The 23,699-nt window shown below is 44.1% G+C and overlaps 1 protein-coding gene across 3 annotated transcripts in view; it reads left to right on the top strand.

Annotated features, from left to right (window-relative positions):
• Positions 1–448: 448 nt before the first annotated feature.
• The window catches only part of BRPF3 (bromodomain and PHD finger containing 3), a 34,124-nt gene continuing 10,873 nt past the window's right edge, over positions 449–23,699 (top strand). The window contains exons 1-8 of one of the 3 annotated variants that reach the window (XM_081914497.1): positions 449–2,306; positions 10,770–12,137; positions 12,798–12,954; positions 14,202–14,333; positions 16,004–16,132; positions 16,531–16,843; positions 17,792–18,061; positions 22,372–22,872. In XM_081914497.1, coding sequence (XP_081770623.1) covers positions 10,789–12,137; positions 12,798–12,954; positions 14,202–14,333; positions 16,004–16,132; positions 16,531–16,843; positions 17,792–18,061; positions 22,372–22,872 — 2,851 coding nt within the window. In that variant the 5' untranslated portion in view covers positions 449–2,306; positions 10,770–10,788. Of the gene's footprint in view, positions 2,307–10,769; positions 12,138–12,797; positions 12,955–14,201; positions 14,334–16,003; positions 16,133–16,530; positions 16,844–17,791; positions 18,062–22,368; positions 22,873–23,699 lie in introns of all 3 variants that reach the window. The other 2 variants (XM_081914496.1, XM_081914498.1) reach the window with 2 other exon arrangements.

Raw genomic sequence — 23,699 nt, 5'->3', positions numbered from 1 at the left:
GTGACTTGTCCCCTTCATCCCACCCCATACTGCCGACAGAAGGAACCCTGCATTTTAGTATCACATCCCATAGCAACAGAAGTGCAGTAGAGGGGAGTGAAGGGTAGACAGTGGCAGTGACAGCAGGAGCGTGGGAAGGCTTGCAAAGCCCATATACACTGATCCTTTCAATCTCAGGCATCCGAGGTTAGACATCCAAGGTGTGATTATTACTAACTGAAAACGTATTGCTAACTGAAAACCTTTGTGAAATAGGATGCTGCGGTCAGTACAGTACACTATACAGCAGCCACCAGTATAGAAGTACGGTAATTTCAATCTCAGATATCAGAAGTGCTAGTTGATTTACATGCATTTACGACATGTAGATGCTAGGCGTACATGTAGGTATACACCATTCAAACATTCTCCATAAACAAAATGAAACTTTTTAATATGAGGTGCCTGACAACTACAGTTCTGAAGTCGGTATAGCTTGCTAGGATTAGAGAATAAGAGTTCTTCAACTGTGTATCTGGAAAGGTCAGTCCCAGGATCCTCCATCAGTGACTTCAGTGTATTTGCCAGGTGCCTTGCTGTAGGTGGTTGTAACTCAGTGACAACTAAAGTTGTGCAAACCCAATAGTGTGCCTATTGTTCTTTACCCTTAACTAGGGTAGGATTTGGGATATATAAATATGCCATCTTGGCATAAAGAACAAAAATACACATCTTTATCTGGCTGTGCTCATACACAGTATGAAAGCGTCACCTATCAGATTACTCAATTTTATACCCTAGGGAGAGGTTATAACCCTTAATCTGCTTTCATGCAGTAAATGGTATTACTTTCTCTCTTTACTGCTTTGAAATAATAAAGCGGAGCACCCCATTAAGCTGGTAACATTGACAAACAAGTTTTCCTCATAACGCAGGGACACCCCCTTGGAATAAGATTATTTGAAGGATTACAAAATATTTCATAGTTACAGGAGGATACACCACAGAGAGCATAAGACTGGGTGTTTGTACAAAGCCATTTCTCCTACTCTTAGTTAAGCACTTTAGTATGAAACTAGAAATGGGCTGTTACCTGAAAAACATAGCATGTCATGAACCTGCATCACAAGGACTGTACTTCTAATACTGTCCCAACTTCTTGTATGGCATTATTTTACTCAAATTTGTTATGTGGTAGCACGCAGTTGTAGTTTGTGAATTGTTTGCTGCAGCAAAGGAAGACAAAGCTCTCTGCATGTGTGCAATCTATGAAATGAAATAAACCAGCAGCTAAAACAGAAAGCCTGTATTTGGAATGTACTATGTGCGTACAAATATTTTCTTGGCCAGGGTTCCAACCTGAGTCGTCAACAGCAGTGGTACAGTCCGGACATAGTCTCACCACCTCATGTGCTTTTTGGAACTAGGCCTACTTTAGGACTGCTTCACACAAGAGGAGAGCAACTCTGTAACAGGAACCTGTGAAAACACCATGCGATACCCAAACACTTGTCACTTTCTGGCCAGGTTCCCAAAGCCTGCAGCAACTATACACGTGTTAAAAGCTCAACATGCAGCAGTGGGATTCATCTATGCATGCCTACGGGGAAGTGACTTCCTGTAGGAATTTGAACGTGAGTGGAAAAAGCCCTTAGGACTCTGCACCAGGAGGAACCCATGTAGCCTATGAGCTCGACCGACGGGGGCACCTTTTCCCCATGCCCCCCAGTCTGCTGATCGGGCCCCGAAGTGCTCCCCAGAGGGGCCTCCCCCAGGGTCGCCCCCACCCCTAATGCAACCTAGCGAGCCTGGGAGTACCAACCCCCGAAGCTCTGCCCGCCACAGCGGGAAGGCGAGTGGCGACGGCGCTCATTAGCCTATCTCGGTGCCCCCCCAACCCCGCTCCTGACCGCTGTCGCCGGGCCTCCACGCTTTGTGTCCAGGGAGGAAAACGCAAGGGGGGGGCGGTCCCTGACCGGGGGGGAGAGAGAAAGAGCGGAGCGCGGTAGCAGCCCCCTCCCTCGCCGCCTCCTTCCCTCCCCCCCCTTCTCCCTCTCTCCATCGCTTGGCCGGGCTGCGCTCCTGTCGCCGCCGCCGCCTCCATCTTGCCTTCCCTCACTCCCTTCCCCCCACCCCGCAACAGGAGCCGGAGCCGCGGCTTAGGAGCTGAAGCGAGCGGGCGGCGGGTCCGAGGCAGGTCGGGAGCCGCGGCTATGAGGGGGAGGCGCTGAGGGGAAGCGCGCCGAGCCGACATCTTGTCTCCCCTCCCCGGCGGCGTGAGCCCGTCCGTCCCGCAGAAGACCCGGCGCCGCCACGGAGGAGGACAGGCAAGTAGACCGAAGGACGCGCCCGCCCTCGCCACCACTGCCGCCCGCTTGCCTGCAGCCCCGTTCCTCCCTCCCTCCCTCAGCGGCGCCCCCAGGGTCGCGGGAAGGTGACCGGACTAGGCGGTGAGGGGGTGGCGGGACTGAGGAGGCCTCGCGCCCTCCGAGCTGCGGAGCGGGGCTTTCTCCACAGCGCTTTATACCGAGGCTGAGAAGGGAGAGAGAGTGGGTGAGAACGCGGGGGGGAGAGAGAGGGAAACCGATGCCCGCCATCTTGTTCGCCCTCATAACCGGGACACCATTAGCCACGCCCACCTTCCCCTTCTTCATTGGCTCCGGCAGGGACACGTCGCTCTCGCCCGCGCGCTGTGTGCTGCTACTGGCCGCGGTGCAGGAAGATGGACATCGATCGTATCCAATGGAAGGATGATTACAGCTGTTTCCTTTCCCTGCCGTGTAATTAGTCGAGGGATTTCCCCCCTCGGAGGGGCTTGTAGATGTTGGCAAATTTATATTCAACATTTCCCACCCCCCTTCCCGCCGCCTGCGACTTTAATCTTGCTGTGGATGGAAGGAGGGCCGCTAGCATCTGGGAGAGCGAGATTGCTGCGCGCTCTGTCACGTGGAAAGGGCCTGGATTCTGACACAGCCCAGGCTGCCCCGTCCCCAAGGGAAAGGGTTTCTGCTGTGAGGCCTGGTGTGTTTTTCTTTCCCTGTGCACACTGAAGAGTCACCTGAGAGACGGTGCATGTGGACTCAAACCTCCTTCAGCGGTCTGCTGCTAGAACCCTTCAGTTGCATGGACCACCCTTTTCAAAAAGACCAAAACACAGTTCAAAGGCAGATTAAAATGTTGTCTGCTGCTGAGAGGGTTACTGAGAGATGTTTTGTTAGTTTATACTGATTGCATGTGATCCATAGACTAGGAGCAAGAAAGTTGTCCACTTGGAACTTATTCCAGCCTTTAAGTTCATAGTGGCAATAGTTTCCCTGAGGCATAAGATGCAACTCTTGAACAGGGGCCTCCTCCACTGAAGGATAGAGTTTGTTCACCTTAATGCAAGCCTCATTATTCATTTAGCTTTCCTTCAGATTCCTATTTCTCCATCTATTGCCTACCCTTATTGTATTTCCTATGTTCCTGGACTTCACAGTCAGCCTGTTTAAAGTCTTAATCATAGCCAAACTGACAACTACCTATCCCTTCCCAAAATCTATTCAGCAAACAGTTGGGTTTCTTGAGCAACTGAACATTCTGGGTTATCATACCAGCTTAGCTGTCAGAAGCACAAACTAATATAGATAATGGTGCAATAATCTGTTGAATATAATGATGCTAGTTAAATCTCACTCATCAACATGTGGCCAGGGCTTTGGCATAGTTTTCATTGGATCATGTGTAATGAATTATTTGTCTTTAATTCAGCATATGCATGATAGGAATAAGGAATAATGGCATGTGGGAAGAGAGGAATTCAGTGTTTTATGAATTGGGGAAGATTATTGTATTATTGAAACTAGAAAAGACTAACTTGAAGACAAATAGCAAAAGAAATTTGGCATGGTTTCAGCATAAAAATGGCATGCATTGTTTAGGGACATTTGGAGATGGTGGCTAGCATTCACTGAAACACTTTAAGCAGTATCATAGCACTTTCATGGCTTCCTCCCAAGAATCCTGATGCTAAGTGTTCTTAGCCTCATGGAGCTACAGTTCCCAAAGTTCCCTCAGAAGACGGGTTTATTGTTAAACCACTCGGCAGACTGTAGCTCTGTGAGTAGAATAGGGGTCTCCTAACAACTCTCAGCACCCTTAACAAACTACGGTTCCCAGGATACTTGAGGGGAGCCATGACTGCTTAAAGTGGCATGATACTGCTTTAAATGTATAGTGCAGATTGGGGCCTTGGTGAAAGTGCAAAAGGGGTCTAGTCTCTTGATAAGTGGCAAATATTAGCAATAGGCAAGGGTGAAGTCTTGAAAAGTGTGGAGGAAAGGTAAAGCTGTTTTAGGAAGGTGAGGTGTTGGATGTACCTTGTGAAGGAAGACACTGCTAGAGTATCATAGAGCGACAAAATATTTGGGGGGCAAGCCCTGTCCCACATAATTGATCACATGACACAGCACACACGCACCATTTGAATGGCCATATTCATCAACCTTAGGAGGACCAGCCCCCTCAATTTGGGGGGGGGGGCTGCTGAAGGGCCCCTAGGAGTTGGCTCCTGTGCAGAGGAATTTGTATTAAGTCCACAAAGTTTATTGCTATAATGTGGCCTTGTAAGAAGAGTGGCATAGCATCAGAGGAGAGAGGTGCAAGAAAGAAAATGAAACAATAAAGGGTCTGAAAACCAAGCCTTATGAGGAACGGTTGATGAAAATGGGTATGTTTATCCTGGTAAGAAGATGATAAAAGGTAAAGGGGCCCCTGACGATTAGATGCAGTTGTCACCGACTCTGGGGTTGCGGCGCTCATCTCGCTTTATTGGCTGAGGGAGCCGGCGTACAGCTTCCGGGTCACGTGGCCAGCATGACTAAGCTACTTCTGGCAAACCAGAGCAGCGCACGAAAACGCCGTTTACCTTCCTGCCGGAGCGGTACCTATTTATCTACTTGCACTTTGACATGCTTTCGAACTGCTAGGTTGGCAGGAGCAGGGACCAAGCAACGGGAGCTCACCCCGTCGTGGGGATTCAAACTGCCGACCTTCTGATCAGCAAGTCCTAGGCTCTGTGGTTTAACCCACAGCACCACAGCACCTTCAAATATCTAAAGGGCTGTCACATGGAGGATGGAGCAAGCTTGTTTTCTCCTGCTCCAGAAGCTGGGACCCAAACCAATGGATTTAAGTTACAAGAAAGTAGATCCAACAAAATACCAGGAAAAAAATTCCTGACAGTAAGAGCTGTTCAGCAAGAAGTGGTGGGGCTCTCCTTCCTTGCAGGTTTTTAAGCAGAGATTGACTGGCCATCTGTCATGTGTTATCTAGTAGATTCCTGTATTGCAGATGCTTGGACTAGATGACCCTTGCGGTCCCTTCCAAATCTACAATTCTATGAAATAATAATTGGTAAATCAGTGGGGTGGGGGGAATCCAGCAAGTGCTGATTTAGCACAAGGGTTGAATAATTTGAATACTGAAAATCAAGGGAATGTAAAATAAAGTAGTTTATGTCTTCTGTAACCAGCTGGCATCTTTAGTGTTTTAACATGAGAATAGAAAATATGTCTTCATAGGCAATCCACTAAGCTAAATTTTGCATGGCTAAGTTTTGTATTCATTGCGGAGGAGGCACTTTTACAACACAACTGCCTTCTTACAAATATGCAAGTGGAACATAATGGAAGCAGAACGTCATGGCATAATACTATGACTTGAGAATCATAGGACATAGTAATAATTTTATTATTTATACCCCTCCCAACTGGCTGGGTTTCCGCAGCCACTCTGGGTGGCTCACAGCATATCTAAAAACATAATAAAAACAACAAACATAAAAAAATCTCCTGATACAGGGCTGCCTTCTGCTCTGCCATTTTAAGGCTGTGCCAATAGAAATAGCACTGGTGCAGTTTCACACCAGCATACTTGAACTGCCAGCAGAACTTTACCAGTGGATTCACCAAAATGGGCCAAGGTTGAGTGCATGACAGAAGAGAATCAGATGTACACAAAATGCTATGCTGCTAACTCCAACACACTGTTCTGATGTTACACTGATGTCTGAAGTGGTGTAAGTAAAAAACACTAATAGAACCCCAAAATCATTGGCTACCCACCCTGTCTCCTCTCCCACCGTGGAGCATAGTATTCAAACAAACTTTGTACCTAATCACGGTTGTATAGAAACAGTATATAAATCCCTGGGAGGGAGAGTATAACTCAGATGATAAGGGATGCACTATGGGACTATGTCTCTGCCATGTCATTAATTGATTTAATGTGTCTAGTTTTGCCTTTCAAAGCAATAGTTTCAGGGGGCCCTGAGCAGGATTGGGAACATGTCATCTGGAGAAGGAGAGTTTAATTATCCCTTCCTCCCTCCACTTTTATGGTCCTGATTAAAATCACCTACAAATGTACTGTTAGCCCTAATAGGGAAATGTCCCCCTGAGGCTTTGGGGGTGGAATTTTTTATCTTGACCATGGTGAGAGGAATGATTCTCTCCTCCCATTTTAGCTTGCTGCAGTCCCACTTCTGCTTATGTGTCTTTCTGTAGATGTTACTTTGAAATGCAAAACCATATGCTAAGTCCACTCTGAACACAGTGTGTGTGTGTGTGTGTGTGTGTGCGCGCGCGTGCTTTGGAGATAGGAAGCACTGAGAAATGAAATGTTTCACAAAAAGGGGCAATTAAAGCAAGCTATTTAAGGGGCAATTAGCAGGCCCTTTATAACTTGTTTCCCAGCTGGGATCAACAGGAAGCAATAAAACTAGCAGAAACAACAAGCAATAAACTTTGAACTGAAGTTGTCAGGGACCTTTGTTTTAAATAGAACTTAATTGTGATGGAACATAGGAGAATTTGGTTATGGGGAAGGCCATTGCTTGGTAATATAGTGCTATATGCAAGCTCTGTATGGACACTCTGCTTTAATTCCTTTTCCAGCTAATTAGAGGAAACTGTGCACCTAAGGGCTTTAGGGTGAAAGCAGCCCTGAAAAGCAACATGGACTGGGACCTTATTTTCCTTTCACAGATTCCTCATCCCCATTTCCTCCCTTCCCACTCTCTTTCCCTTCCTATTGTCCCTCAAAAAACTCCACATAGACTTGATTCTTTTAAGGAAACTTTCTCCAGGAAACTATCATTGGCCTTCCCTGTTCAAAAAACAATGCTCAGAGTCCTTCACATCCCTCCATCCCATATAAATGGAATGCTTGCTCCATCCCCTGGAGAAAATACTGATTTCTCAAAACACATTTCTTTAAAAGGGAAGATGGAATACATGCATTAGTCAATATTAATACATCATGATGTTGACTGATACATATATTCCATCTCCCCCTATTCATATGCTAATGCACTTTTTCAATCTAAAATTGGTTCTGCGCAGTATAAAAAAATCTACTGACATGATAATAATAATAATAATATCATGATTATTATTAACTTGTTGATCACTTGTTACCTGAAGATCTTCAAGCAACTTACAATACATTTAAAACATAAATACATATACCATAACAACAGGGCAAAACAGCCCACATAACAACCACAAGGAGCCTTGATTGCACACTACTTTATATAATAATTATTTTTATTTTATATTTATATAATAAATGTTTATATTTTTTTTCTATAGAGCAGTGCAGGCCATGTGTACACTACACAACTGAACCAGTGGGCTAGAAGCAGTTTGTGGAGTAGCCACATTGACTATTATAATTTGTTTCAATGTTCTTCTATATGTTTGTTTATTTAAAAGTTATTTTTCCAACCACCTGTCAGTAAACTATCAGAGTCAAACACCGAGAACTTCTTTCTCTTTCTACATGAACTGATTCATTCTCATTAGCATTTTCAAAAGATATATGTAGCATTATTGATATATGTAGCATTATTTCTCCCGCTAATGTAGCATTGCTCTGTGTTTAAAAGTATTAGGCTCGAACATAAGACTCCAATATTCAAATACAGTATATGCTCAGCTATGAAGCTTACTGGGTAGCCCTAAGCAAGTCACTACCACTTATTCCACAGGTCACCAACATTCAGGGACCAGTGGAGGCATTGGGAGTTTTGAGAAAGTGCAATGCGCTAGTCAATAAATGGCTGCCTTGGGTGGGATATAACAATAAGTGACTGTTGTGAGGCATAGCTTAACAAAAAGTAGCTGCCACATTTAAAGGAGCGGAAGACCCAGGACCACGAAATGGTATTGGCGTGGCTACCATTGGCCTCCCATCAATGGAAAAGTCCACCTGCATCAGCCACCACTGTAGTTACAGAGATAACCTCTTTGTACCTTTTCTCTGTTCAGAACAGAAGACATGGACAATATCCCTTCCTTGCATCCAATAAAATCTGGGCATGATTAAGGGTGCTTATTCATTGAGGAAAGGACAAAACAATGCAAACAGAAACTGAGCAGGAAGCGCAACAGTCTCTCTTTTCCCCAGGTTTTAAAAAAAGTACCGTATTTTTTGCCCCATAGGACGCACCTAGTTTTTATGGGGGGGGAATAAAGAGAAAAAAAATTATTTCCCCCCCCAGGCGTGGGGGAAGCCCGAGCTTCCCCCGACCCCAGCCCCCAGAACAGCCTGCTATCTGCAAGCCTGGGGAGCCGTGCCGTCTCCCCAGGCTTGTGGAGAGCTGCGTGAAGCCCGGGTGCGCTCTTCAGCACGCCCCAGGCTTCAGAATGCAGGCAGCTCTGCGCAACCCTTTGGAGCCCGGTGCGGCTTCACGCCAGGCTCCGTAGGGTCGTGCAGAGCTGAGCGACCTCCGGGAGCGCAGGCAGCTCTGTGCAACCGTTTGGAGCCCGCGCGTCTTCGAGCCAGTCTCCCAAGGGTTGCGCAGAGCTTCCTGAAGCCTGGAGAGCGAGAGGGGTCGGTGCGCACCGACCCATCTCGCTCTCCAGGCTTCAGGGAAAGCCTGCATTCGCCCCATAGGACGCACACAAATTTCCCCTTCATTTTTGGAGGGGGGAAGTGCGTCCTATAGGGCGAAAAATACGGTAGTTTTAAAGTTGCTTCATCCATGAAGTAACCTTTCTGACTTAAGTTACATCATCTCCAGAACCAGTAGTTTTAGAATTCTCATCCTTCTCAAATGATAGCCTTTGGAAAAAATGTAGCAGATGCAGTCTGAAGGCTCATATTTTGTAACCAAAGGGGAATTGTAGATTTTCAATTATGTCTTTAAGAATACATGTTTATCTTAACTCAAGTATTGTTACTTTGTTCTATGCCACTAAGACCTATACAATAGGTATGGATTTCAATTGTTGCATTTCCATGTTTGGAAAACTGCCATTTGTTAAATTTATTCCTGGCATACAGTTACACAGAGGGCCTAGGAGAAAGGGCCTGGCTTTTTCTCCTTTCTTTAAATGCTTTTTTATTGAATGTTTCAAAAATAATTACACAATAGGAATAAATGTAAAACATTGTCACAGTTTAAGAAGAATATGCAAATGTAGGAAATATAGAGAAAGTTGACCATTGAAGACATGCATTATAACAGTTATTGGGTTGGGGGGGGGGGTTTAAAAGAATCATGCCAAAAAGAAAATTGGGTGATGGGAGGGCAAAAGGTTTTGTCTTTCGTATTTGCACACATAATACATGTTTGCCTTTTCAAACATTTCCCTCAACAGTAAGTTAAATTCTGTTCAAGAGTGCAATTCCAAATCAATGTTTGGTTTGTACACACTTAGTATCTCACAATCATGTGTCCCCTCCCTCCAAGGAAACTATGGAAGCTTTTGATTCCATTTTAGGTTAACATTATGCTGTGACCGATTTGCCTCCCTAGAGCTACAGTTGCCAGTGTTTCCTGGGAAGAGGGGCCGCTTGTTAAACCACTCTGGGAATTGTAGCTCTGTGAGGGGAATAGGGCTCTCCTAACACCTCTCAGCACCCTTAACATGCTTCACTTCCCAGAGGGAAACCATGCCTGTTTAAAGTGGTATAATACAGCTTTAAATGTAAAGTGCAGATGGCTTACAGCAAATTAGGTATCCACTAATTTAAAGTTTCACACACCCAAAAGTGCACTAAGAGATAAGGCCCCAGCCCAAATTTATCTTTTTAGTTTGCATTCATGTGCTGCTTTGCATTCTGTGTTTCAGAATCTTAGTTCATTAGAAGAGACAGGCTGATATTTAGGTCCTTCATTTTACTTCTTTGCTTGGGTTTGTGTTTCCAAATTAAATTCTTCTTTTGATCCATTTCTTCATTTTCAACCTCCTTGTTTATTATTGGATTTTCTTTGCTTCCAGGTTCTCTTCTACAAGTCTTCTGTGTCTAGCCTTCCTAGCTGCTTGCTTATGATATCTTTGTCTTGTTGGTTCTGTGAATGACTCCTATAATGCTAAAAGACACTTTAGTAGAAAGAAGAAAAGAATCTAAGGATTCATATTCAGGATAGCCTAATGTTTAGGGCTATTTCTTAAAGAATTTGTACTTGGTTAAATTTTGTTTTTTAACAGAGCAGTCAATTCAGTTTAAATACTTTTCAGAATGAACATTACCTAAGTTACCTCAGGATAGGTGCCTTTTTGAGAAACTGAAGTGTGAGATAAGCCAAATCTGTCTACCACTCGTTGTTAAAAGGCTTCATTTTCTTTCTTTTTTTATTCCCACAAACAAAGTAGTTGCCAAATAAACAGGTATGCTCTTATTTCTCAGCCCTCTTAGTTAAAATTAACTTTAACCAATTAATCAGTTGGAGTTAGACCTTGTTGCCCCTGAAATTTATGCTGCTCATGTTTATGCTATTTTTCTTTTGGACTATTCTGCAGGGTTTTTTGAGTTGCTGCTATGAGGAAACCTCGGAGGAGGTCCCGACAGACCCTAGAAGGGAGACGTTCTCCTTCACCATACAGCTTGAAATGCTCACCCACGCGAGAGACTCTGACCTATGCCCAGGCCCAGCGGATAGTCGAAGTTGATATTGATGGGCGTCTCCATCGCATCAGCATTTATGATCCTCTAAAGATCATCACAGATGATGAGCTGACTGCCCAGGACATCACAGAATGCAACAGTAACAAAGAAAACAGTGAGCAGCCACTGTTTCCTTCAAAATCAAAGAAAACTCAGTGTAAAGGCAAAAAAAGGGAAACATGCACAAAACACGCTCCTGGGACATCATTCCACCTACCACAGCCCAGCTTTCGGATGATTGATTCCTTGAGCCAACCAGATGCTCCAGCCCTGCCTTCCGCATACTATCAGTACATTGAGAAGCCACCTGAGGATGTTGATGCTGAAGTGGAGTATGATATGGATGAGGAAGATTTGGCGTGGCTTGACATGATCAATGAGAAAAGGAAGAACGATGGCTATGGGTCAGTTTCTGCTGAGACTTTTGAGTTGCTAGTAGATCGGTTGGAGAAGGAGTCATACCTGGAGAGCCGCAACAATGGGGCCCAGCAGACTCTAATAGATGAAGATGCCGTTTGCTGTGTTTGCATGGATGATGAATGCCATAACAGCAACGTCATTTTGTTTTGTGACATTTGTAACTTGGCTGTGCACCAAGAATGCTATGGAGTGCCCTACATCCCTGAGGGGCAATGGCTTTGTCGCTGCTGCCTACAGTCCCCTTCCCGCCCAGTTGATTGTGTTTTGTGCCCAAACAAGGGTGGAGCCTTCAAACAGACCAGTGATGGTCACTGGGCCCATGTTGTTTGTGCCATCTGGATCCCAGAAGTCTGTTTTGCAAACACTGTGTTTCTGGAGCCCATTGAGGGGATACAAAATATCCCACCAGCTCGCTGGAAGCTCACTTGCTACATCTGCAAGCAGAAGGGCATGGGAGCAGCCATCCAGTGTCACAAGGTGAACTGCTACACAGCCTTCCATGTCACCTGTGCCCAGAGGGCTGGTCTCTTCATGAAGATTGAGCCCATGAGGGAGACCAGTCTCAATGGCACAACGTTTACTGTGCGCAAGACTGCTTATTGCGAGGCACATTCCCCTCCTGGCACAGTGAAGAAAGGGCGCACAACTACTGTTCACAAGGGAGAGGAGGATGTTTCAAGGAATGAGGCAGTAGATGGGGGCACTCCCAAGAGCAAGAACAAAGTGAAATTGAAGCAGAAGGTCAAGAAGGAAGCCTGTTCTTCTGCCCCTTTGCTGATGGTTGCACAGATCCCTTCATACCGGTGAGTGGTGAAACCGTTCTGGCTTTTGTTTCCATGTTGATCAGTGAACTAGCCCAGCGTTTTTCTCCTGTTTTCCAATTGGGTGGCATCTTTTATGCCCTGCGGCTGTTTCAGCAAATGCTTTGTTTAATTACGTTAGGAAATGAAGTGCAGGCACAAATTGTTGAAGGTGGAAAACGAAGAAAATTTGCAATTTATGGTCCGAGTTTAGGCTTATCCCATTGACTTCAATGGGATTGTGACAGTTTAACTTGGAGCGGGATTGTAACCTCTATCTACAGTTGTGTTTGTTGCCTAGTGTTTATATTAGTAATGCATTTAAGTGATTATATGAAAGTGACTGGAGTAATCACTTGCGCTAAACCTCTGAATTAATTTGGTCCATTTGAGCTGAGCTGATGGCTGGGTGTTGCCCATTTTGCTGTTACTATTGCTTAATTGGAGCTGTAGAGCTGTTTCTTACAGAGCAGCAATTTCACAGTTGAAAAGCCTCTGATGAACTTGAGTTACTTATATAATTCCTAACATGTAATGTGATGTTAGAAAATTAGGCACTGTTTTGCTAAAGGGAGGGGGGTTCCATGTGTTACACTGGTCTTCTGGTATCTGAAGTTGGGTTTAATATGTGATGAAATCACTTGATGCTTTTGTTTTCCCTAGACTGAATAAAATATGCAGTGGTCTCGCCTTCCAGAGAAAGAATCAGTTTATGCAACGACTGCACAACTACTGGCTTTTAAAGCGTCAGTCAAGAAATGGTGTTCCTCTTATACGGCGTCTGCACTCTCATCTACAGTCCCAAAGAAATGCAGAGCAGGTATGATTGTGGCATCATTGACATTTTACTGAACCCTGAAATACCATGAGAGAATAGTGTTACATGAACTAATTAGGGAAGCTTCTGGGATACATGGATGGAAAATGTCCTTGGATGGAGTAGCTACTGCTAGCTAAAAAAAGTAGGAGGGTAGTTCATTTTGGGAATTTCTTATGAAGTATAGAAATGGAACTTCAAAATCTTCCTTTAGTAGAGTTGTCCATGAATAACTATTGTGATTGTAATAGAGGTTTTGCAGCATGCAATTTTTGTATTATGCCACATAGCGTAAAGCCCAAGCCACCCATGATCTATGCCTCGCTCCTGAAAATTCTCTTAACAGTTCCTTCCTTTGAAACCACATCCCATTGTTTTTATCTTGTAGATGGTTATCAATGGATTTTATCCACATTGTTTTTCTTTCCTGTGTAAAACTTTACATCTGTCTTTACCTTAGAAACAATCAGCACTGTGGAGACCACTTTTCCTTAGTTGTCATGGCCAAAGACTGTACCCACTGATTTACTGTTTGTGGTCTAGTCCTTTTGAGCTAGGCATACACTTTACTATTTTCTTTACACAGAATTGGTACTTGACATTTGCTGTGCCCCATAACTTTTTTTGAGTGACTTTGCTAGAGAGCTGCAGCAGTGTGCGAGGTTGGGGGGGGAGCAGCAGTGATGCCCTCCTGGTGGTGGTGCCACTGTGTTCACTAGGACAAAGATGGGGTGGGGGCAAGGTCAAGGAAGCACTCTGTTGGCGTCATCATTGTTGTGTATATGTATCTGCACCAGAGACATGCTTCTGCCATCAACCTGTAGCTCTCCACCCCATGAGTCCTGGTGAACACAGTCCAGGTGAGCACAGTGCTGCCACCACCAGGAGGGTGTCACTGCCATTCTGTGCCTCCTGTGCCACTGATGACACAGTGCAATCCTTTGTCAAAAGGCCGAAAGCAATGGAGCCTCACTTTCGGTTATACCACATGTATGAAGTAGCAACACATATTTGAGAAGTTAAAGAATGTCAGTGGGTATGGTTAAAACATTTCCAGAACATACTCAGAACGTTGGTTGGACTTCTTTAGATAGTCTATGCTTAGGACTCATAAGGTGCTTAGATTCTATGATCTAGTTAAAGACTGACTGTGAATAACTGTAAATATGAAGAGATTGGTGAATCAGGAGATATGAAGAGAGATCAGGTACCATTAAAAAAGAAAGAAAGAAAAATCTCCCATTTTACAGAAAGAGCATGATGAGAAGACTGGTGCAGTGAAGGAGGAACTGAAGTACTGGCAAAAACTGCGGCATGACTTGGAAAGGGCACGGCTGCTCATTGAATTAATTCGTAAGCGTGAAAAACTCAAACGTGAGCAGGTTGGTATGAGCATGACTTGCTGATCTGTACAGCTGTTTACACTCGCAATGAGATGGACATTATTTAATGCCTTTGATTAGAGCTGCTAAGGTGGCCTGGATGTGGAGTGATTGCCATTTCAGTGTTAAAACAAAACAAAAAAAACAAAACACCAATGCAATCCTAAGCATGCTTATTCAGAATCAAGCTGCATTGCAGTGGGCCTTACACCAAAATACGTGTGCACAGGATTACAGCAAAAAAAAAAAAAAAAAAAAGATTCTGAAATGAGTCAGATCCTACCTCTTATTGGACAAACTTTGTGTGTGTATGTGTGTGTGCGCGCGCACGCACATGTGCACACACACACAAACACATCCACTGGCACTTTAAAATTAAATGGCAGCTTTCCCCTGCCCCCTTTCCCCCTAGTGCTGGAGTGAAGTTGAGGGGAAAATGCTATCTCTTAGTATTAAAGAGCTGGAAGACAACTTTCTCTGATTTCAGTGCTGTGGTGCTTAGCACTGCGATTGGAGCTCAGATATTTCTCTAACTGCCAGATTAAACTTTATCTCCATATCTGTATCTAAGATCACAGAGCTAAAGTGCTTAGTGTTGAGATCAGAGAAGAAAGATCCCTCTGCTTGTTCTTTAGAGAAGATCTCTTTAGAAGAGGTCTCTAAAAAACAGTCAGAGGGATTTAATATTCTGATGAGTAGATATCACATCCATCTCCACTTTAGAGATTACTGTGTAAAGAACAGACCGAGATATTTATCTCCTGACCAGACTGGGGGCTCGTAGCCAATTTTCTATGACTTGGTGGGCCATATCTGGCCTGTTGGCCTCAAGTTAGCCATCTCAACTGTAAATGCTACAATTAAACTGCATTACTGTATAGATCAGGTCAGTTTTCTTCATTTCATAATCGTTTTAAAAACACATGGATAAATACGGCTAGATCATTAAAAGAAAACATATATCTCAAACTAGTACAGTGGTGCCTCGCAAGACGAAATTAATCCGTTCCGTGAGGCTCTTCGTATAGCGGTTTTTTCGTCTTGCGAAGCAAGCCCATTGACAGCTTAGCGGATTAGCGCTACAGCTGTCAAGCGGCTTCCAGCGATCAGCTGTTAAGCGGTTTATCAGCGGAACAGCGGCTTAAGAAAAGGGCGAAAAAAGCGAAAAAACCCCGCGGGGGGGGATGCAAGATTTTTTTCGTCTTGCGAAGCAACCCCATAGGGGAATTCGTTTTACGAAGCGCCTCCAAAACGGAAAACCCTTTCGTCTAGCGGGTTTTTCGTCTTGCGAGGCGTTCGTCTTGCGGGGCACCACTGTAGTTTATCTGGCCCACGATATTGTTATTGAGATATTTGCCACTAGAAGTAATAGATCCAATAACAAACTTATTTGTTGTTCATGACGTTCAAAATCATCTGTCTAGTTTTGCCTAATGGTAGGACCAGCCCTGCTTGTTGTATATCCTGTTATCCTTTTAGCCTCTAGTTAGTTGGTTTTATCAGAACTAGCATTTATAGTTTCTGCAGTTTACAAGGTTTGCCTACAGGAAATGCTATTTTCTATCATTAGTATCTCAGGTGTGCTGCTTTTAGTTATCATTCCTGCATTGCCCGCAGTTGAACTAGATGACCCTTGGGATCCGTTCCAACTCTGATTCTATGATTTTCAGGTAAAGGTTCAGCAAGCTGCTATGGAGTTGCAGCTCACACCTTTCAACGTGCTGCTGCGGACAACACTGGATCTTCTACAGGAAAAGGATCCAGCCCAGATCTTTGCAGAACCTGTAAAGCTGAGTGAGGCAAGTACTTTACCTAGAAGTGCAGTTAGATTTGACCTAAAGAACTGCTCATTTGAATGCCTGCAAAATGTAACTCTCAAAAAGCAAGACCAGACTGGACTGTTCAAGGCATACTTGCTCTGTTCTTGTATAAATTAAGGAATTCCTCTAAGGTTCTTATACAGAGGATTCCCCAACCAGGCAGACTAGAGCACTTTTTCTGAGGGAGTTTGCTTTTGCTTCTCAGCAAGGTTATTTATTTGCTGGGGCTGAATGGGATAGGACTTAACCGGATGAAATCACTGTGCATTTGTGCACTGTCCCAGTGCCAGTGAGAGGGCATTTAGAGTGCTTGTGATGGATATGCCTTGGTTGGCTAGTAAATGATTTTTGTAATTGTACAGGTTTTATATGTTTAGGTTCCAGATTACCTGGAATTCATTTCCAAGCCAATGGATTTTTCTACCATGAGGCGGAAGCTGGAGTCCCACCAGTACCGGACACTGGATGAGTTTGAGGAGGACTTTAACCTTATTCTTACCAACTGCATGAGGTATAATTCTAAAGACACTATTTTCCATCGAGCGGCTGTCCGGCTGAGAGACCTTGGAGGGGCAATATTGCGCCATGCACGGCGGCAAGCTGAGACTATTGGCTATGATCCCCAAGTGGGGATTCACTTGCCTGAATCGCCAAAGACAGAAGATTTTTATCGTTTTTCTTGGGAGGATGGTGAGTTTCCATTAGGGATTTTTGTATTTAAAAATAAAAGACCATTAAGGAGAAAGAAGATTAAAAACCTCCATGTGTGCAAAGAAAGACAATAATTTAAGAAACTACCCTGGAGGCAGTATCGACTGCAATACATATATTTTTAATTTTGTTAATACAGACCTCCATTTCCCATTGATCCTATGGAGGAATCCCATTTTGCATCTTCCCCCACTCCCCATCTGATTGATGCTGTAAACAGCTGAGGAGCATGCTAATCAGTGTGTCTATCAGGCAGGGAGGTGCATGCTGTTGCTGTTTTGCCACTCCTGTCTTCCCTTGCATTTGTTCTTTCATTGCCGTGCTGGGTTCAGTACTGACCTACCTGCCATACTGTGTCTTCTGCTTCCTGGCCAGATGATCATAGATGCCTACTTGGTGCTGTACCCTGCACTTTCTATATTTGTCTACCAGGAAGCAGGAATTAGTGGGCAGGAGCTGTCTGCAGTAAATTTGAGGCCAATGCTGTTGGGAATAGTTGCCAGGGGGACTACTGGAGGAGTGGGCCATACAGGACAACAGTGAGGGGTACATGTGTTCCACGGCCACAGGTTGCCTATGTGTGCTGTGGAACATGTGATCTCTCTTTTTCATTGGCTCTGGTGTACTCCCTACATATTATTGGCATTTCATTCAAAGGATCCTTATGACCTTATATGAAGTTCAAAAACAACTTTATTAATTGCCTGCCCTTCGCTCAAAAGTTGTAGGATGAGTTACAACAATTAAAACACAATATTCAAAACAGTTCAAAACGACTTAAAATTACAGAAATAAGGTATGTTCTAAAAATAACCATCTCAGATGTCAAAAGTGAGAGTGAAGAGGTGCCAAAAGCTGTATAATGAAGATGATAGTCGACGTGAGACCTAAATGGTGGGTTAGTCACATTCTTGCTTCTCATTTCAGTTGATAACCTCCTCCTCCCTGAGAACCGGGCTCACCTTTCGTTGGAGGTACAGCTGAAGGAGCTACTGGAAAAGCTGGATATGGTGAGCAGCATGAGGTCAAGTGGCGCCCGAACTCGCCGCATCCGACTCTTGAGACGTGAAATCAACTCTATCCGGCAAAAGCTGGCCCAGCAACAGAATAAAACCTTGCCAAATGGAGATCCAGCTCCATGGGAGGAAGGGCTGGAAAAGATGCTACAAGGAGAACGTGATGAAGATGGGGAGAAAGGTGAGTTTTTTCACTAGGTCTCTGAAGGAAGCAGTTCTGGTTGTACTGGAAAGGGCTAGGTAAATGTGAAGACTCAAGGGGATCTGTGCACATTAATTCTACACAAGTCTGGTAGGCAGAAGTCACTATGTAATTACTGCCTTTGACAACAAACTCAAAAATCATCTTGAGAAATGGAGAGCGTCAAGAACAGCCTTAATATAGCATTTGGTAAACCTGTACATTTTTGTAACAAATGCTGGAGAGTTTTGGGGCCGAGGAAGCAGCAGTCGATGGTAACAAGGGTTGCCAGTCTCAAAGCTTTATGGTGATAAGGCAGCCTTAGAGAAATGTGTTTGACAATCTTATCCCAGTTTCTAGAGGTCTGCATCACAAAGACACCTACACTTGGAAGTGCTAATTTACCTCCTTGGCAGGCTCATCAGGAAGAGGTTAAAAGACTGAGAAGACTGTCAGTCTCATGTCCTACATGTGTCTGTCACTTGTAGATACATAGCTGCAACAATGGGCTGTGAATGTAATAGCAGGAAGGAGCTGTGACATAGATTGATCCAAAGGATAGTGGACAAACCTGGGCAAGGAACCTTGGGTTGTGATCCCACCCATGGTCATCTGTGAATCAAGGATAGTAGAGACACTTACAGAATAGTGCACAAGTGGCTGCAGCCAACCATGATCCTAGTTTGCTATTGAGTAAGTGGCTCTATTTCTTCTTTAAAAGCATCATTTAGTTAGAACGTTAGCTGTCTAACTTTCCCTTAAAAACAAAATTAGAAGCCAGTAAAGATGGAAGCTGTAGTATATACAAAAAAATAACCATAGAAGCAGTCAGGGTTGGCCTTTCCTGTAGGGTGGGTCAGATCTCCTGGTAGGGAAAAGCGGTTCAACATTGCCTTGCCTGGCCTTCTAAAAGGCTCAAAATAGTCAGCTGACAGCAGTTTAATGCCATTAATTGTTACTGATAAAAACAGTGTTAGCATGGTCCTGCCATCGTATTCTCAGAAAACGTGCCTGCATTAACAAGCACTGCTGTTCTCCCCTATACTGTTTCAAAGCGGCAACCATGCTGAATTGTTAAGGAAAACTCTTTTCTCAACTCCTGCATGTTTGCAGAGCTTTACATGCAGCCACAGAGCAGCAAGCCTCACTCAGTTTGCACAGCTTTTGGCGTCAGTCAAATCTATGGCAAATGCAAATTCAGAAAGAATAGTGGATGCTGGTGCCACATGGCTGGAAAGTTCAAAACACATGGAGTGTGAAGTAGGGCCCATGAGGGGTGTGGCCAAACAGAGTGGTCTGTAGGGACATGAGGTTCCGCAGCCCTTCTGTACTGTTACACATCCATTTTGAAATCAACCAAATCCTTGCAAAAGTGCAACTTCAGTCATTGCCTTTGTATACCACCCTTCATCCGAAGATCACAGGGCAGTTCACAACATTTTGTTAGAATTACTGGAGCAGCATAGTCCTCCACCTGTGGGTGGCAGTAGCCCTGTCCATTGTTGATTGGATAGATATGTTTTGGGTACTACTCTAGCTACTCAGCCTGTGTCATGCTGAGAGGAAGGAGGAAAGAGGGGCCAGCCTTGTTTGAGCATCCAGGAAATGGGGAAGGCTGTTAAGGTGGAACAAATAGTAATTTTCCCTCTCTCTGCCGCTTCTGAGAGTCTGTGAACTGTTGTGTATATACACACATGTACACACATGTACACACACACACACACAGGTCCTTTCATTGGACTTCATTTGTGACCTTTTGGTACATAGGTCGCTAAAAGTATATTAAATTCCTTACCCTCCACCCGCTGTATGGACCAGTTAATGGTAAGGTCATGGTTAGAGACATAGCATTTCCAAAAAGTTTGAAGCCATGGTGTGTGTGTGAATATGTTTTTTTCCATTTTTCCCAGAAAAAAACCGGAAAAATCTGTTTTATATATATATATATATACATACACAGAAGGGACGCAGGTGGCGCTGTGGGTAAAAGCCTCAGTGCCTAGGACTTGCCGATCAAATGGTCGGCGGTTCGAATCCCCGTGGCGGGGTGTGCTCCCGCCGTTCGGTTCCAGCGCCTGCCAACCTAGCAGTTCGAAACCACCTCCAGGTGCAAGTAGATAAATAGGGACCGCTTACCAGCGGGAAGGTAAACAGCGTTCCATGTGCTGCGCTGGCTCACCAGATGCAGCTTGCCACGCTGGCCACGTGACCCGGAAGTGTCTGCGGACAGTGCTGGCTCCCGGCCTATAGAGTGAGATGAGCGCACAACCCTAGAGTCTGCCAAGACTGGCCCGAACTGGCAGGGGTACCTTTACCTTTACCTTACATACACAGAGATGAGAAAGAGAACAGGCAAATGATAATAATAAAAAGAAGAAGAAACAATTAATATTTGTGAAACAAAGAACATTATTATGTCTCCTCCAGTTCTCCATAGTGAAATTTAGTGTCTCATTTTCTGAGCTATTGCTATGAATTTCAGTTCCTGCATCTTCTGCTTCTTCATATTTGTCATCACCATATTTATAATGAACTTCTAAAATCTGAAGGTTTGCCTGTATTGAAACAAACATCTCTACCCTTTCACAAGCAAATGAGGCACTGAAATCATCTTCCTTCTCTTGTGACAATAGCAGTGCCCCCAGAGGCAGAAATGCATCTTGCTGTTGCATTTGAGAGTTGAAGTCTCAGTTTACAACCCAGGACTTGATTGTCCTTAATGTACAGGAATTGTAATCATCTGATACTGCACATAGTCTTAACATAAAAGTCTACCCATTACATAATTTTTAGAAATCATTTGTGGGGAGTAAATATATGAGCACTTTATCTTAAACATTGTAATTGTCATTCAAACATAATCTATTTTTTTGAACAAAACAAAAAGCTTTTTTTTGGGGGGGGGGAATGATTGGGAGGGATTCACCCTTGAAAAAGTTTCTGGCTTTTCCTAGGCTATCACATCTTTTGTCATGGTTGTAGCAGATGAAAATCTGTTTTGACTTTTGCTGAATGCATCTCAGAAATCTTAATTTCTCTTCTGGATTGCTTTCAGGAATATTTAAAGGGATGTTTTGAAAAGTTGTTTTCCTTTTCCTTGAGACACCCCCTCTCCCGATGATATACAAATAGGGTACACCAATGGTCTGCTGTCTCTTGGTGGGGGATTAAAGTATTCTTAACTAGTCGCCAAAAAACTTAAAAGAATATCAGTATTCCCAATTGAGGTTTAGGGAAGAGCTTCAGTATGAACAGATTACCTCATGTTTATTGTTTTGGTTAAATCTACAATAATCTTTAGTTTATAAGCGTACCAGTCTCTGATTTTGAACTGCACTAAATAGGACAAAAGGCTTCTTAATATACTTTGAATTCAGAGATGTTCTGTGCTCTCTTTATGAGGTTCTTACAAAATTCCTGAATGGTGACATTCCTTCTTAAGGGGTTGTAGTCATCTTAGCAGCCATGCTTTCCCACAGTGCTGGCAATCCATGCAGTTTAGCTAGTCGAGGGAATAACTTGTTTTCCCCTGCTGACAACCAGAACATTGCACAGATAGCAAATAGTGCTTGAACAGGAACAGAACCTTAAAAGGGGGAAGAATGAGTGCTAATCTGTGACCTCATTGCATCATGAATTGGAATTCAAGATGAAGGAAGGCTCACGGGAGAGAAAGCAGAGCTTGGATTTGGTAGTTTAATGATCTCTGGGTGTTTTTGGTGACCTTAGTACAAGGGACAATGACGTGGTTTAAAAGGAAAAGAATACACAATTGACTATTTTCCATTATTTGCAACATGATCGAGGTCCTTAAGATACTTTTTTGCATTTGAAACTCCTCCTTTGATGTTTTCTAGTTCTCCCATATCTCTTTACCCTCTTAGGTCAAACATGGCTATGTAGAGTTTAAAATACCTGAGGAATGAGGGTCTGAAAAAAAGAGTTAAGAAGGTTGGGGAGTTAAGCGTCATGCAGCCTGAACTTCAGCATGTAAACGTATAAGCAAATTCCATTAAATTCAGTGGGATTTGCATGCTTGTAGCGATGCATAGAACTGCCACCATAAATAACATTGTTGGTTAAATGACAAGCATGTTGACTGGCTCTCAAGAGGATGAATATTTTTTCTTCTGCAGAGTGCCATAGTTATTATTTTTTTCACCTCTGAGTGTCTTTCTTTAGGCTATTCAACAAAAGTTAGTTATTACCTGCCACTTACTTTCAAGCATAGAAAGGGGCAGAAAGGTGTGATCCATACTTTGGGAAATACTTTTTAAAATGTTCAAGCAGATTCTCTTTCTCTTTAGCAGATGACACCAAGCCCCCACTTCCCCCCACCCTGGAGCCCACAGGACCTGCACCCCCCCTATCGGAGCTGGACTCTCTGCAGGACCCTCCAACTCTCAAACCCATTAGCGAAAGCAAGTCCTTGAACAGACTACATAAGCGGCTGAAGTCCGAGGGCGAGCTCTTTGATAAGAAGACACTGCAGAGGGAGAGCCACGCCTTCCAGCGCTTGCTCAGCGACAACGGCCTGAACGGATTGGCCCTTCAGGCCACGGGCACCTCTGCCAGCCCCCCGCTTAGTGGAGTGGGCAGGCGGACATCTGTCCTTTTTAAAAAAGCCAAGAACGGGGTGAAACTGCAAAGAGGTCTGGACTGCCCCCTTGAGAATGGAGAGGACCACAGCCAGAGTGGGCAGCTTTCCCCCTCCAGCGTAGAGGGTGAGCGGCCATCCCGGAAACGGCCACAGAGTGGGAGCTGCAGCGAGAGTGATGGCGAGAAATCCCCCAGGCAGGCAGGAGTGACAGGTGACTCCCCTGAGCTTTCATTCCTCTGATGTCTTGGAAAGCCAGAGATCCCCAGAGTAGAAGTGTCTTGTAGCTGCGCTGCTTGCCTGCTGGCAAGAAGTCTCCACGCCTTCGCAGCATTTCTCTGAGTCCCTTTGGGAATTGAGTTCTGCCAAATGTCTGTTGCATGAATCCCAAAACTAGTTTTATTGTACTAAAGGATGAGAGGAAGCTATGGGCTCTGGAGCAGAAAAGAGTTTTATATTGCAGAGGAAGGCATATTAACCAGCCTATAAATCTGTGACTAATTTGGGAGTTTTCTTCCCTGATGCCTTTAGCATTCTAGGCTGCTTTTGGGAGAAGTGTAATACCTGATTGTTTGAGTTGGAGAGGAAGAGTAGGTCTCTCTCTTTTTCTTTGCACCTTTTTCAACCTTCAGCTGAATCAGATACACATCTCCCTCCATTTTTAATGTATGCATGTGTGAACTATTTATTTATAGTGTAGTGAACCTTAACACTATTGAGAATTTTCAGTGAAATCAAGTGATGTGAAAAGCTTACACCATATTCTTCTCTACTGTTTCTTGTTCCTGGATCCTGTGCAGTCATGTGCCAGAATTGGACAAATGGATATGCAGAGGGATAGTAATGGTTCTGTGGTGACTTATAGGTCTGGAGGATCTGGAAGGAAGCAGACAGTGTTAGGGAGACTTTTTATAAAGGCAAGCAGCAGGGTCATAGTATTGATCTGAATGTGTCCCTGAGCTCAGGCTGTTTTGCACATGCTTACACACCATTGGAATAATATGCACGTGATTACAGTGGTGCCCCGCAAGACGAACGCCT

Source organism: Podarcis melisellensis (genome assembly GCF_964234715.1).
Source record: "Podarcis melisellensis genome assembly, chromosome: 6".
Classification (NCBI taxonomy): domain Eukaryota; kingdom Metazoa; phylum Chordata; class Lepidosauria; order Squamata; family Lacertidae; genus Podarcis; species Podarcis melisellensis.
This window is presented reverse-complemented; position numbering and strand designations above follow the sequence as displayed.